At 40.6% G+C, this 15,541-nt stretch overlaps 1 protein-coding gene across 7 annotated transcripts in view; it reads right to left on the bottom strand.

Moving 5' to 3' along the window:
• The window catches only part of hmga1a (high mobility group AT-hook 1a), a 109,569-nt gene that overhangs the window by 46,041 nt on the left and 47,987 nt on the right, over window positions 1-15,541 (bottom strand). For 6 of the 7 annotated variants that reach the window (XM_043716779.1, XM_043716784.1, XM_043716785.1 and 3 more), the window contains exon 5: window positions 5,035-5,085. The exons of the other annotated variant lie outside the window; for it this stretch is intronic. In XM_043716779.1, the coding sequence (XP_043572714.1) occupies window positions 5,035-5,085 (51 nt within the window). The remainder of the gene's footprint in view (window positions 1-5,034; window positions 5,086-15,541) is intronic. 7 annotated transcript variants of the gene reach the window in all.

Raw genomic sequence — 15,541 nt, 5'->3', positions numbered from 1 at the left:
CTCAGGCAACTGTCTGTGTGGAGTTTGCATGTTCTCCCAGTGTCTGCATGGGTTTCCTCCTGGTGCTCCGGTTTCCTTCCACAGTCCAAAAATGTGCAGGTTAGGTGAATTGGAAATGCTAAATTGCCCATAGTGTTAGGTGAAGGGTAAATGTAAGGGAATGAGTCTGGGTGGGTTGCTCATTGAAGGGTCGGAGTGGACTTGTTGGGCCGAAGGGCCTGTTTCCACACGAAGTAATCTAATCCACATAGCTGCTATACTGTTTGTGGCAGGTGGTGAGGGAACCAACATTAGGGAATACATTCTTGATCTCATCCTTATCAATCTGCCAGCTGGAGATGCATTTGTCTAAGAGGGATTATTGCACAGCTCTTGTGGAGACGAAGTCTTGTCTTCACATTGAGAATACCGTCCAACATGTTGTCCGGCAGTATCATGGTTCTAAATGGGGCAGACTTCGAACAGATATAGCAACTCACGATTGGTATCCATAAGGTGCAGTCAGCTATCAACAGCAGTGGAATTGTTCCCCAGTACAATCTGCAAATTCATGGCCTATACATATCTCATCCATTACACCATTAAGTCAGGGGATCAAGTCTGTTTCAACAGACAGTGCAGGAGGGGATGTCAGGAACAGCACCAGCCATACCTAAACAATGAGGTGTCAGCCTGATGAATGTACTAAACAGGACCATTTGCATGCCAAACAACATAAGCAGCAACTGATAGAGACAACTAAGCAATCCCACACCAACAGATCAAATTCTGCCATATCCAGTATAGTGGTGGACAATTAAACAACTCACTGGGCAAGAAGGTTCCACAAATATCCCCATCCTTAATGATGGAAGAGCTCAATACATCAGTGCAAAAGAAACAGCTGAAGTGTTTGCAGCAATCTTCAACTATAAGTACTCAAGTAGAAGATCTCCACCAGTTATCTCCAGAAACACAGATGCTTGTCTTTCAGCCAATGTGAATCACTCCACATCATATCAAAAAATGGTTGGAAGCACTGGATACTGCAAAGGCTATGGCTCTTGATAACATTCTGGCAATAGTACTGAAAACCCGTGCTCCACAACTTGCCAGTCCCCTAGCTAAACTCTTCCAGTACACTTACAACTTTGGTATCTATCCAACAATGCGGAAAATTACTCAGGTATGTCATCTTGTACATAGAAAGTAAGAAAAATCCAGTTTGGCCAATTAACATCCCATGAGTCGATCATTAGTAAAGTGATAGGAGGTGTCATCAACAGTACTATCAAGCAGCACCAGCTCAGCAATAACCTGCTCAGTGACATCCAGTTTGCGTTCCGCCATGGCTACTCCGCTCCTGACATCATTAAAGCCTTGGTTCAAACATGGACAAAACTGCTGAATTCCAGAGGTGATATGACATCAAGACCGCATTTGAACTAGTAATGGTATCATGGGGACCCAACAAAACTGCGTCAATGGTATCGAGGGCAAACTCCAGTGGTTGGAGCCATACTTGGCACAGAGGAAAATGGTAGTGGTTGCCTGAGGTCAGTCATCTTAACTCCAGGACATCTTTGCAGGAATACATCAAGTTATCCTCCTTGGTCCAACCATCTTAAGCTACTTCATCAATGACATTCCGTCCACATTAAAAAGGTTAGAAGTGGGGATATTCACCATGACAGCACAATGTTCAGCACTATTCAGGACTCCTCAGGTACTAAACAATCCATGGTGAAATACAATCAGACCTGAACAATATCCAGCTTGGACTGACAAGTGGCAAGTAACATTCACGTCACACAAGTGCCAGGCAATGACCATCTCCAATAAGAAATCATCTAACCACTGCCCCTTGACATTCAATGGTGTTGACATCACTGAATCCCCATTATCAACATCTTTGGGGTTACCATTGACCAGAAATTCAACTGGAGTCGTCACATAAACATAATGGCTACAAGAGCAGGTCAAAGGCTGGCAATACTGCGGCAAGTAACTCACCTCCTGATTCCCTAAAGCCTGTCAATCATCTACAAGGCACAAGTCAGGAGTTCAATAGAATACTCCCCACTTGCCTAGATGGGTACAGCTCCAACAACACTAAAGAAGCTTGACATCATCCAGGACAATCCAGTCCACTTGACTGTTACCATATCCATAAGCATCTAATCCCTCCATCACCGACACTCAGTCGCAGCAGTGTACAACTTATAAGATGCACTGCATAAATTTACCAAGGCTCCTTAAACAGCATATTTCAAACCGATGACCATTTCCATCTAGAAAGACAAGGGCAGCAGATACATGGGAATACCTCTACCTGCAAGTTCCCCTCCAAGCCACTCACCATTCCTTCACTGTCACTGGATTAAAATCCTTGACAGCACTGTCTCAATGGCAACTACGGACTAGAAATAAATGCTTGCCAGCCAGCAATTCTCACGTCCTACAAATAAATGTTAAAAAAAACTCATGTTTGTCTGGCCTGGGGCACATGTTATGAACCATGCAGGATAGATTAAGAATGACAGTATTTGTTCTGGTGCACGATGGGCTTTGCGAGTACAACAGACATTGAGAAATTCTGGGATATTGGCTGACTGATCATTTGTTCCAGGAACAGTGTGGTAAGATGGGGCAGAAATCAGATGGAACAAACACCACAGTAACATGACGGTAATAAATAAGGCAAGTTTGGTAAGACAGGGTGAGGTAACTCACAAGGCCTCACAGCAACAAACCCTCTTTAAAAAAAAACTTGACACAACTTTGTACTTAGCCAAAACAAAATCTAAGGTTCAGTCCACTGTGTCCTCTCTCATTAAGTTTTGAATCAATTCTCATTTATGCACTTTTGAATCTCCTCATAGTATGACATAAACGTATATCATTTGGCAGCTTCATAGAATAATACCCTGTTCATTGAAAGAGGAAATAAATCAATTCACCCAACATCTAATTTCAACTGGTCAGCATAAATACAAGTTTCTACAATAGCAAGAATTTGTTAAAATTTGTGAATGGCACCAAACATAAGAATGCTTGGTGTACTTTTTGTACATCAACGACGTTTCAGTGGCTTCTAGTTTCCATTCAGCAAGAGCTCAAACTACTTTATTTGCAGGGACAGGTTTAAAATAGATGAAATGTAATTTAATAGGGATTAAATCAGGCAGGTTCTGAAAATAGCATAGGTAGTGATTTAAGCATAAGTAGCGCTTGCTGCCTGCTAATTTACCCAAATACTGTGCACAGACCAGAACCATAAGCATCTACTACTGCACCACACACCCCCCGCCACCCCCCACCCCCACCACCGACACTCAGTTGCAGCAGTGTGTACAATTTGTAAGATGCACTGTGTAAATTCAATAATTGGTGTGCTGTTGAGTGGTTGCACACTTCACTGGGGGACTTCAGTTTGTGTAAAGCTAGTGTCGGTTCCATGAACTTTGGCACTAAAGAACAATCCTCATCACTCAGTGATTACCCTGTGGTTATATGTGCTAATTCAATAAAGATGACACAGATGAATGCCACAGAATAAGGCCATCAACAACCTGTTCGGATAACCCAGGCATTGACCCTGCATGGTAACTGGACACGGAGATGTAGCACAACCAGAAATGCCTCTCCTCCCTCAGAGTTGATATGCAGAATCTATAAAATAATATGCGTGTCATCAGTGGCACCCTCCACCATGGAGAAGCCCATCATCTTTGATAAAGCACATGCTCATTCTGCCTGCTTCTCTCTCGCAAGACAGCAATGAAATACATCCCTGAAGAGGTCACTTGGCCCAAAACATGAACTCTGTTTTCTCTCCACAGATGCTGCAAAATCTGCTGAGTTTTTCCAGCAGTTTCTGTTTTTATGACATTCCCCTTTCCGCAAATACACATCAATGGATTTCATTATGCATGTATGAATAGTGAAGATATTTCACATGTTGCTTGCTCTGAATGCAAAGAATCCACACGTAAAAATTCAAAGCCACAGTCAACTACTGACGATGCTGCCCTTACCATATCTAAGTTTGTAAATGTGACTACAGAAAGTGGCAGCATTCAATGTGGATGTTGTTACTCAATCACATAAATAACACACCGCTCCTCACTAAGCATCAAAATGAGATCTATTTCCCAAATAATATAACCTCCTTGCTCAGAGTCCTTCTCTCCTCTCTTTTCTGGCAGCTTCTCCTGCTAGGTATCTCCTCTGCTTTTTATCCTTTGCATGCTATAGGCCAAGGAGATGTGCCCATAATCTAGTATTAAGTTTAAACAATGGGGATGGTGTATTGGTGGTGGTGGTGGTGGTGGTGGTGGTGGTGGGGATGGGGTTGGGGGGGGGGGGGATTATCTCCTTCCTGCTACAGAATGCATGTTCAGGTTAAAGCCCGGAAAACGCCTGTATAGGCATCAAATCAGAAATACTTACTGATTGATGTCACTATATTCCTACCCTGCATATTTCCAACAGATCATCACTGTACACTGCTGATACCATCACCCTTCAGTGCAGCCTGACCCAAATGTTGTAAATGGCCCTTAAACAAAACTCTCTGCACTCAAAAAGTAAATAGTAACATGTAAAATAAGAATAACAGTTAGTTGATAAAAATACGACAAAATCAGAAGGAAGAATGAACACATTGAATTAGTTGCCTTAAATTAACTGCCAGTTAGTTACTTCAACTATAACAATGATAATGTTATAGGTAGTTGCACGTTTCATATTTTGTAGCAGGTGGACAATAAGCACGACAGACTTGACTTCACATGCAAAACAAATAAATAAGCTCAGATCTAAAGAAACCTTTCTTTGTATGACATATAGCAGTATATAATGCATATTTCACTTAAGCTGAATACTGGATTAATGGAAAATAAAACTTTTGGAGGTGTACGAAAGATTTACAAAGCTTTGAGAAAACAACATTACCCAAGCATATTTAAAGCAGGATTTAAAATGTAGAAAGATAGCAAACACTGTTAGTGAATAAATGCTTTTTTTTAAAAAAGGGAAAACAAAATTGCTTACCCTTTTTCTTGGTCTACCTCTGGGTTTTTTTGTTCCTGACGTTTCACCTTTCTGGAATTCCATGGAAAACATAATTAGAATGCAAAGCAATGATGGTGAGTTTTTGGTATGCCAAGCTGTTCATTTTTCACAGCGGTCATCACAGAAATAAACTTGTATTTACACAGTAGCTATCATATAGCAAAAAAAAATCAAGCTTCGCAATCTTCGTAGTGAGTATGACCAAAGTTGGAAATCATGGAGATGATAAATGGGAATGGATGGAACATAGTGGAGGAATTCAGGAACGCATTTGTAATCTATAACTAGTATGTGCCCCAAGTTTGACAAACTTCTGGTTCACTGAAAACATAGTGTAACTTATGGAATCAGACCAGCATCCACAAAATATCATAGGCCAAGTAAATTCTAGAAATTTGGATAAGGATTGCAGTTGAACTGCAAAAAGACAAAAATAATTTTAGTTAGAAGGCTGCATTGCTAGAAACTAGCATGAAGATTGATGATTTTAGTATCACACTAGACTTGGACAACATTCAGAATTCAGCCAATAAATGGCCAGTAATATTTGCAACACACAAGTATTGGGCAATGACAATCTCGAACAAAAGAAATATTAACCATCTCCACTTGACATTCAATGTTATTATCATCGCCATTACTATCACTGAAACTCCTGATGAACCGGACCAGCCATATAAATATTGCAGCAGAGGTTCAGAGAATACGTCAGAGGCTAGGAATTCTGAGGCAATTGAGTCACCTCATGTCCTCAAACCCTGAACACCATAAGGCCGAAGACAGAAGTGAGATAGAATGCATTCCACTTGCCTCAGTGGAGCTCCAATAATAGCAAAAATGCTCAATATTACCAAGGATAAAGCAGACCATTTGATCGGCTCCCCATCCCACCATCTTCAAAATTCACTCCCTCCACCACCGATACACAATGGCAGCAATGTCTACCGTTTACAGGATGCAATTCATCAATGCTTTTTTAAAATCATTCTCCAAACCGATGACTTCCACCACTTGGAAGGACATGGAAACACCAACAGCTCATGTTACCCTTCAAGCCACACACCATTCTAATTTGAAACCATGTGGCCACCCCTTCACTGTCACTGTTTCAAATCCCAGAATTTCCTTCCTAACTGAACTGTGGGTGTCCCTACACGCCAAGAACTGGCTCAATAAGGCAGCTCACCACCACCACCCTCTCAAGGACAATCTAGGAAAAGGCAATAAAGGCTAGCCTGGCCAGGAATGCCCACATCCAATGAACACATGAAAATAAAAGTTTGTCCATTTATGACAAAGACTAACAGAAGGTGATGGATGAGCTGCCAAAGTGAGAAGGACAAAGATAGCCAGAAGCCATATTGTGAAGATGAAGGATGTGTTAACAACCACAAGAACATAAGTTTGTAACAAGGAAAAAATATAACTCAAAAGATGTTACATTCTACCCAATTTCCTGTATGCCTTAGAAACTTGGACAACAATAAATTTCAGGAAAGGAAATAGAGGGCTCTCAGTTGTGAATGTTAAGACATAATGTATAAAATTCCAGCTACAAACTGTAAGAGATATAAACAAGTACTTTAAAAAGACACGGTGACATCCAAAAATAAAAAGTCAGTATTTCTGCCATTTGCTCACAGCTGAAATTAGCAGAGTTCCAGTAAGTGAACAGCAGCAAGACAGGATCAAATTAGGTGCAGTTAGATCACAGCCATCACAATGGATAGGAGAGAGCAGATGAGAATGACACACCAAGATAGCACATCTTCTGGAATAGAAACAGTAGTCACAAGCAGGAACAGGAATCAAAAATGCAGAAGAACTGGAAAGATGCTTTTCAAACTCAGGAATATTGACGATGAAGCCGAAAAATGGAATTTGTTGCAGGATTGAATACATTAAGTCCACCAAGAAATTTGTAAATAAGAATGCTAATTTTCAATTAATTGATTTGGAATGAGAGGTAGCAGATGTTGTTGAGAACAATGCTGATTCATTTGATCTTGGATGCAAAAAAGTTGAAGTTTTGGATTAAATGGAGTTTGCAGAGAGTGGAACTTCTGAATTCAGTGTGGATCGTATCAATTGTCAATTGCTCAGTGACAAAGAGGTGATTGAAAATATTTCACTGGGGCAAAGTAGAAATGAAGAACATAACGTTTCTAGGATGGAAAGGATAGTCTTAGACTTAGAAAGAAAGTGAGTTTTTAAACTTAGCTTGTTAGCAAACTGGCAGTTATCCACCATTAATTCAAGTTGAGGCAGCAACAAAATAGAGCAATGAATTGTGTATTGTGTGTTATCGATGCAGGAAGGTTAGTATCTTGCGTCAAACCAAGCTATGGAGGCACAAGAGAAGAATCCGGTAGAAGAGATGTTGGGCTCACTGGAATATGGATGAAGGCAATAGGTAGAAATAGAATTTAAAACAGGCACTTCCTTGAAGTTTAGTCGCAGAGTGATAAATCAGCATGAAGCGTCTTACTATATTAAAGGATGTGAAAAGGACGAGGCAACGAACAAGGATAAGAATTTACAATCGCACTTATACGGAATATTTAGCTAGGCTGCTCTCAGTGGAGGGATTGGACATAAGCCAGACTGAAAAGATTCAAAAAGGCTGCATGAGAGAAATATTAGGCTTAAACGGTGAAAGCATCCCAGAATAGAAGACAAATAGTAAAAAAGTTGAAATTAGCCAAAATACTTACAATTTTTATAACGTTTTGTGAGTTAGACAATTACATAAATGAGACCTTTCATAATTATTTAACACTTCACCTTAAAGTTGTCAATGTCTCACTAATTGTCCACCAAGGATTCCAGGACAAATAACACAATAAGCCGAATTTCTATGCTAGTTTAGCAGCTTAACGGAAATAGACCAGGCTACAAACATTGTAGAAATCTATTATTCTCATTCTTAAATGTTGCAAATGGAACACCTCACCAAACAAAAATATTTTTAGTTTTGCTACATTATACACATTATTCTATTGTTACAGTCGTCCCTTTAAAACTTCTGCAAACATTGACTAATTACTGGGTTAGGAAGTCCTGTGTACATTTGAGCCACATGAATCGGGACAAACTAGGTTCAATCTATTTGCAACTAGCTTATCTTTGCTAAGGCAGTGATTTAACACTAATTGGTTTTGGTGCTTTTTTTATTGGACGGAGAGAGAGAGAAATCAACCAGGCTTCCTGCTCCTGACTGCTATCCGGAAATGGCTGAAATGTGTGCACACATGTACATTTGCTTACATACCTGAAGGTGAGGTTGGGCTTGGCAATGGACTCTCCCAGTAGAAGAACAACATGTTAATATCTCAAGGGTTATTTTAAGTGGATGCGAATGAAACTTGAATGTACAATGGAACATCTTGCACTCAGTACTTCCTAAACTTACTGCTTAAAAGAAATTTATTTGATAACTACACATCATTCTTGGAAATATATGATGGAATTTGGTAGAAATCATTGCATATTAGCAGACACAAGTAATACGCAGTTTTAAGCTATTCTGATAGCATTTATGATGTTACAGACTTGACAAACCTGTGAAATGTCAAAAACAATGAGATTACAATTACAGACTGCTATGTAGATCAATCTCAAATCTAATCTGGTTCTTTACAACATAAAAGAGCTTCTCCAGGCAAAATGTAATCTCATATTGTCACATCCTACATAATACTGTATCTAATTCTTCATTCTCTTTCCAGAATTATTTATGTTTGTGCACTAATAACAAACATAATTTTCATTTCAATCAGTGAAAAATAACAAGTTACACATTAGGGCCAGGATGAATCAGATCGGTGGGGATGCTGACCTAGCATGAAAAAAATCCAAGAACAGAAATTTTGGCTTGTATAACTGACCACAATAACGCCACACAGAACCACAAAATGTACTTCCATTCCACAGATTTAATGAGCCAGACATGCAAATAAGTCTTAAGAGGATTTGTGCAGTCTAATTGACCACAATTAAAATGTACTTTAAAAATGTGTATTTTTTCAAATGGTGATACATTATTCTCAATAATATATAAATATTCTTTAAAAGTAACATTCTTAGCCATGAGATTTTGGAGCTTCACCGCTTTCATGTTTTAAAAGGAAATACATTTTCCCACAATTGAATTCATGTTTAGGATCTTGAAAGGCAATTTTAAGCCACATTTAATCGCTAATTACAGGAGGAAATCATCTGAAGATTTTACACATATAATTAACAACATTCTGGACTAGTGAGGGAAAGAAATATTAATAATAAAATGTAAAAATGTAAATGAATATTGTGATTACAATATAACCAAAATCAAATATTATTTAAAAGAGAGTGCAACATTTCATACTGTTCACCAAAATGATTCTAGTGACTTAGTAGCCTGACTTTCTCCAACCTCCTGGCAAATTTCTTTAATGATAGGTCTTGCTGAGTCATTGAAAATATTCAATGATTTTGCAATGGAAAAAAAATGGGAATAACACATATGAGCATTGCTTTTTATTAAAATTTGGTTATAACAATACCTGTAACTCCTCAGTGTCTGTCCATCATCTACAAAGCACATGTCAAGAGCATGATGGAATACTCAACACTTGCCTAGATGTGTGCAGCTCCAACAATACTCAAGAAGTTTGACACCATCCAGGACAAGGCAGCCCACTTTACCAGCACCCATCCATCACCTTCAACATGCACACCTTTCACCACTGTTGCAGTGGCAGCAGTGTGTACCATCTACAAGATGCATCACAGCTACTCACCAAAGCTCCTCCATCTGCACCTTCCAAACCAACAGCCAACTATAAGTACAAAGGCAGTTGACACAAGCCACGACCATTCTAACCAAAACATGTATTGCTATTCCTTTACTGTGGCTGGGTAAAAATCCTGCAGCTTCCTTCCTAAAGCATGAAAGGTGCCCCTACATCACAAGAGCTGTGGCAGTTCACGAAGGCAGCTCACCGCTATATTCTCTAGGATAATCAAGGATGGACAATAAACACTGTCCATCACTGCCCAGATCCCATGAATGAATAAAACAAAACATTGCATTTACTTATCCTTTATGTGACATGTGGCATGCCCCAATCTCCACTGGAAGATGGGAAGTACATTGAACAGCATCTGATCTGAATTCAAGTCATCAGAACAGATAGCTAGTTGGTTTGAAACAGTTATTCATTAAAACAGCCAAGAAATACAACAGTTCAAAAGGATAGTGTGCGTTCATTACATACTAAATTCAAATTCTAACAAGAGATCTTGAAAATAAATTTGCAAACTAGATATAGAGAGTGTTTCTCTAAATGGCAAAATGTCCACTAATGGATAGAAATTAAAGTTAAACATTTGTTTACATACTCAAGCGTTACCAAGAACTTATTAAGGTAGAGTGCAGTTCATTTGCAAAATGAAGGACTCAAATATCTTTCACTTAAAATCAGCAACAGACTGCCAAGAACATTCCTCTGCTGTCAATAGTCTTCCACTGCACTATATACTTGGTTTTGGTTTTAAACTAAAGCCAAGAAATTGTGTCAAGTCTTTCTTCATCTGAACATAGTTTAGTCTCTTGAAGAAGGGCTTATGCCTGAAACGTCGATTCTCCTGTTCCTTGGATGCTGCCTGACCTGCTGCGCTTTCCAGCAACACATTTTCAGCTCTGATCTCCAGCATCTGCAGCCCTCACTTTCTCTCGATAGTTTAGTCTCTTCCCTTCTACTCCTCTGACACCCATTTCTCTTTGTTCTACTGTCACACGATTCTGTAAAATCCTTTACCTATTTTACTAAATTTGAATCTTTCAAATTAAGTTTCTGAAGGCCACTGAAATTATCTCAGGAAATATTGTATTGTGTTATTGTGATCATGGTGCAATATTCTTCCAGTCCTCCATGAACCTGTTGATATGGTCATCTCATCCCTCTCTGCCCTGTTCATTGAAGCTGCTGTCACTGGGAACCTTTCTTAATATTAAATTTACCTAAATATTAACATACATAAATACCAAATTTGCTGGTAGTTCCACTCTTACCTATTCGATCATAGCCAAAAAGGATCCAATAACGCTCTCTCTCTCATCACTGCACCATGGCATGTATTATAAAACAAAGAACAAAGAAATTACAGCATAGGAACAGACCTTTCAGCCATCCAAGTCTGCATCAATCCAGATCCTCTATCTAAACCTGTCGCCTATTTTCCAAGGATCTGTATCCCTCTGCTCCCCACCCATTCATGTATCTGTCTGGATACACCTTAAATGATGCTATTATGCCTGCCAATACCACCTCTGCTGACAACGTGTCCCAGACACACACCCCCCTCTGTGTAAAGAACTTTCCATGCATAGCTCCCTTAAAACATTTCCCCTCTTACCTTGAACTTATGACTCCTAGTAATTGAGACCCCACTCTGGGAAAAAGCTTCTTGCTATCCATCCTGTCTATACCTCTCATGATTTTGTAGACCTCAATCAGATTCCCCCTCAACCTCCAATGAAAATAATCCTCATCTACTCAACCACTCTCCACAGCTTGCACCCTCCATACCAGACAACATCCTGGTGAACCTCCTCTGTACCCTCTCCAAAGCATCCACATCCTATCGGCAATGTTGCAACCAGAACTGTACACAGTATTCCAAATGTGACTGAACCAAAGTCCTATACCACTGTAACATGACTTGCCAATTCTTGTACTCAATACCCCGCCCAATGAAGGAAAGCATGCCGTATGCATTCTTGACCGCTCTATTGATCTGTATTGCCATCTTCAGGGTTCAATGAACCCGAGCACCCAGATCTCTCTGTGCATCAATTTTTTCAAAGGACTTTTCCATTAACTGTAAAGTTCACTCTTGAATTCGATCTTCCAAAATGCATCATCACACATTTGCCCGGATTGAACTCTAGCTGCCATTTCTTCACACAACTGGCCAATCTATTTGTATTCTGCTGAATTCTCTGACAGTCCCCTTCACTATCTGCTACTCCACCAATCTTCATGTCATCTGCAAACTTGATCAGACCAGCTATACCTTCCTCCAAATCATTTATGTATATCACACACAAGTGGTCCCAGTACGGATTGCTGTGGAACATCACTAGTCACAATACTCCATTTTGAGAAACTCCTTTCCACTACTGCTCTGCCTCCGGTTGCCTTGTCAGTTCTCTATCCATCCAGTTAGTACACCCTGGACCTCATGTGACTTCATTTTCACCATCAGCCTACCATGGGGAATCTTATCAAGTGCCTTACCGCAGTCCACATATATACACATCTACAGCTCTTCCTTCAATCACCTTTGTCACTTCCTCCAAGAATTTTATTAAGTTGGTATGACATGACCTGCCCTGCACAAAATGCTGCCTATCACTGATAAGCCCATTTTCTTCCAAATGTAAACAGATCCTATCCCTCAGTATCTTCTCCAGCAGCTTCCCTACCACTGACACCAAGCTCACTGATCTATAATTATCTGGATTATCCTTGCTACCCTTCTAAAACAAGAGGACAACATTAGCAATTCTCCAGTCCTACAGAACCCCATCTTTGTTCAAGGATGGTGCAAAGATATCTGTTAAGGCCCTAGATATTTCCCCTCTCGCTTCCCTCGGTAACCTGGGATAGATCCCATTTGGACCTGGGAACTTGGCCACCTTAACGCCTTTTAGAATACCCAACACTTGTCCCTCCTTATGCCAACTCAACCTAGAGTAATCAAATATCCATCCCTAACCTCAACATCCGTCATGTTCCTCCCCTCAGTGAATACCGATGCAAAGTATTCGGTAAGAATCTCACTAAATTTCTCTGACCATATGTATAACTTCGCTCCTTTGTCCTTGAGTGGGCCAACCCTTTCTCTAGTTACTCTCTTGCTCCTTATGTACAAATAAAAGCCTTTGGGATTTTCTTTAACCCTGTTTCTCAAGATATTTAATGACCCTTTTTAGCCCTCTTAATCCTCATTTCGGATTGGTCCTACCTTTCTGATACTCTTCCAAAGCTTTGTCGGTTTTCAATTGCCCATACCTTATGTATTCTTTCTTTTTCCTCTTAGCCAGTCTCACAATTTCACCTATCATCCATAGTTCCCTAATCTTGCCATTTCTAGCCCTCATTTTCACAGGGACATGTCAGTCCTGAACTCTAATCAACCTCTCTTTAAAAGCCTCCCATACGTCAAATGTGAATTTACCCTCAAACAGCTGCTCCCAATCCACATTCTCCAGCTCCTGCTGAATTTTGCTATAGTTGGCCTTCTGCCAATTTAGCACTCTTCCTTTAGGACCACTCTCATCTTTCTTCATGAGTATTCTAAAACTTACAGAATTGTAATCACTATTCCCAAAGTAATCCCCTACTGAAACTTCAACCACCTGACCAGGCTCATTCCCCAATACCAGGTCCAGTATGGCACTTTCCCAAGTTAGACTATTTATATACTATTCGATAAACCCCTCCTGCATGCTCCTTTCAAATTCGGCTCCATCTGAACCTCTAACACTAAGTGAATCCCAGTCAATGTTGGGAAAATTAAAATCTCCCATCACCATCATCCTGTTGATCCTACAACTTTCCATAATCTGTCTACAAATTTGTACCTCCATTTCATGCTTGCTGTTGGGAGGCCTGTAGTACAGCCCCTGCATTGTTACCGCACTCTTCCTATTTCTGAGGTCTGTCCATACTGCCTCATTGCTAGAGTCCTCCATCAGCACAGCTGTGATATCCTCTCTGACCAGTAAAGGAACTCCTCCACCCTTTTTACCTCCCTCTCTACCTCACCTGAAGCATCAATATCTTGACATATTTAGTTGTCAATCTTGCCCTTCTCTCAACCAAGTTGCAGTAATACCAACATCATCATGCTCCCAGGTACTAATCCAAGCCCTAAATTCATCTGTCTTACTAACTATACATCTCGCATTAAAACAAATGCGCCTCAGACCACCTGTCCCTTGGTGTTCATCATTTGCGTCCTGCCTACTCCTCCCCTTAGTCACGCTGACTTCATTACCCACTTCCTTACAGGTTTTAGTTACTACCTCCTTACTGTCCACTAACCACCTCATTTGGTTGCCATCCCCCTGCCATATTAGTTTAAACCCTACCCAACAGCATTAGCAAAAGCACCCCTAGGACATTGGTTCCAGTCCTGCCTAGGTGTAGACCATCCGATTTATAATAGTCCCACTTCCCCCAGAAGTAGTCCCAATGTCCAAAAAATTTGAACCCCTCCCTCCTGCACCATCTCTCAAGCCACTCATTAATCCTGCCTATTCTTTCATTTCGACTCTGACTAGCATGTGGCACTGGTAGAAATCCTGAGATTACTACCTCCAAGGTCCTATTTTTAACTTGGCTCCTAACTCCCTAAATTCTGCTTGTAGAACCTCATCCCATCTATTACCTGTATCATTGGTGCCTATATACAACATGACGGTTGGCTGTTCACCCTCCCCCTTCAGAAAGCCCTGCAGCCGATCTGAGACATCCCTGACCCATGCACCTAGGAGGCAACATACCATTTGGGAGTCTTGGTTTCAACCACAGAACCGCCTATCTACTCCGCTTACAGCTGAATCCCCTATGACTATAGCCCTTCCACTCTTTTTCCCACCCTTCTGTACAGCAGAGCCAGCTATGGTGCCATGAACTTGGCTACTACTGCATTCCCCTGGTGAGCCATCTCTCCCAACTGTATCCAAAACGGTATACCTGTTTTGGAGGGAGATGATCGCAGTGGACACCTACACTGCCCTCCTGCTCTTTCTATATCTTTTGGTCACCCATTCCCTTTCTCCTTCAGCAATCCTAATCTGCGGTGTGACCAATTCGCTAAACATGCTGTCCATGACCTCCTCAACATCATGGATGCTCCAAAATGAGTCCATCCATAGCTCCAAAATGGTCATGCAGGCTAACAAGAGTTGCAGCTGGACACACTTCTTGAACATGAAGGGGTTAGGGGCATTAGACACACCATCCCTGAGCTCCAACACTGAGCAAGAGGAGCATAACACAGGTCTGGGGTCTGCTGCTATTTTTACTCTTAAACTTAACTTAGTCCAACTATAATACCAAAGAAAGGATAAATGAAATGGAAAAAAAGAAATTTTTAATCACTCACACTACTTAGCAGCACACGATAAAAAAAAGAAAAGCCTTACCTTATCAACACACCACAGTATTTTTTTTTCGGTTAGAGGAGGGCGGTGGGCGGGTGGGTGACACTGCACATGTAGTGTCAGGTTTAGCCACTGCCCAAATAGATGTTCACTCACCTTCTCTTATCCCCCTCTTCATCATCTGCATTCTAAGACCTTTCTTAGATACTTTGTATACAAGAATAGGGTGTTGCTGACAAGCCCAGGATTGATTGCCCACCATCAACTGTCTTTAAAAATGTGTTGTGTCATTTTGAATGGTTTCTCAAGACATTTTAGGGGGTAGTT

Source organism: Chiloscyllium plagiosum, chromosome 26, assembly GCF_004010195.1.
Source record: "Chiloscyllium plagiosum isolate BGI_BamShark_2017 chromosome 26, ASM401019v2, whole genome shotgun sequence".
Classification (NCBI taxonomy): domain Eukaryota; kingdom Metazoa; phylum Chordata; class Chondrichthyes; order Orectolobiformes; family Hemiscylliidae; genus Chiloscyllium; species Chiloscyllium plagiosum.
Note: the sequence above shows the minus strand (reverse complement) of the source record. Positions and strands in the feature narration are given on the sequence as shown.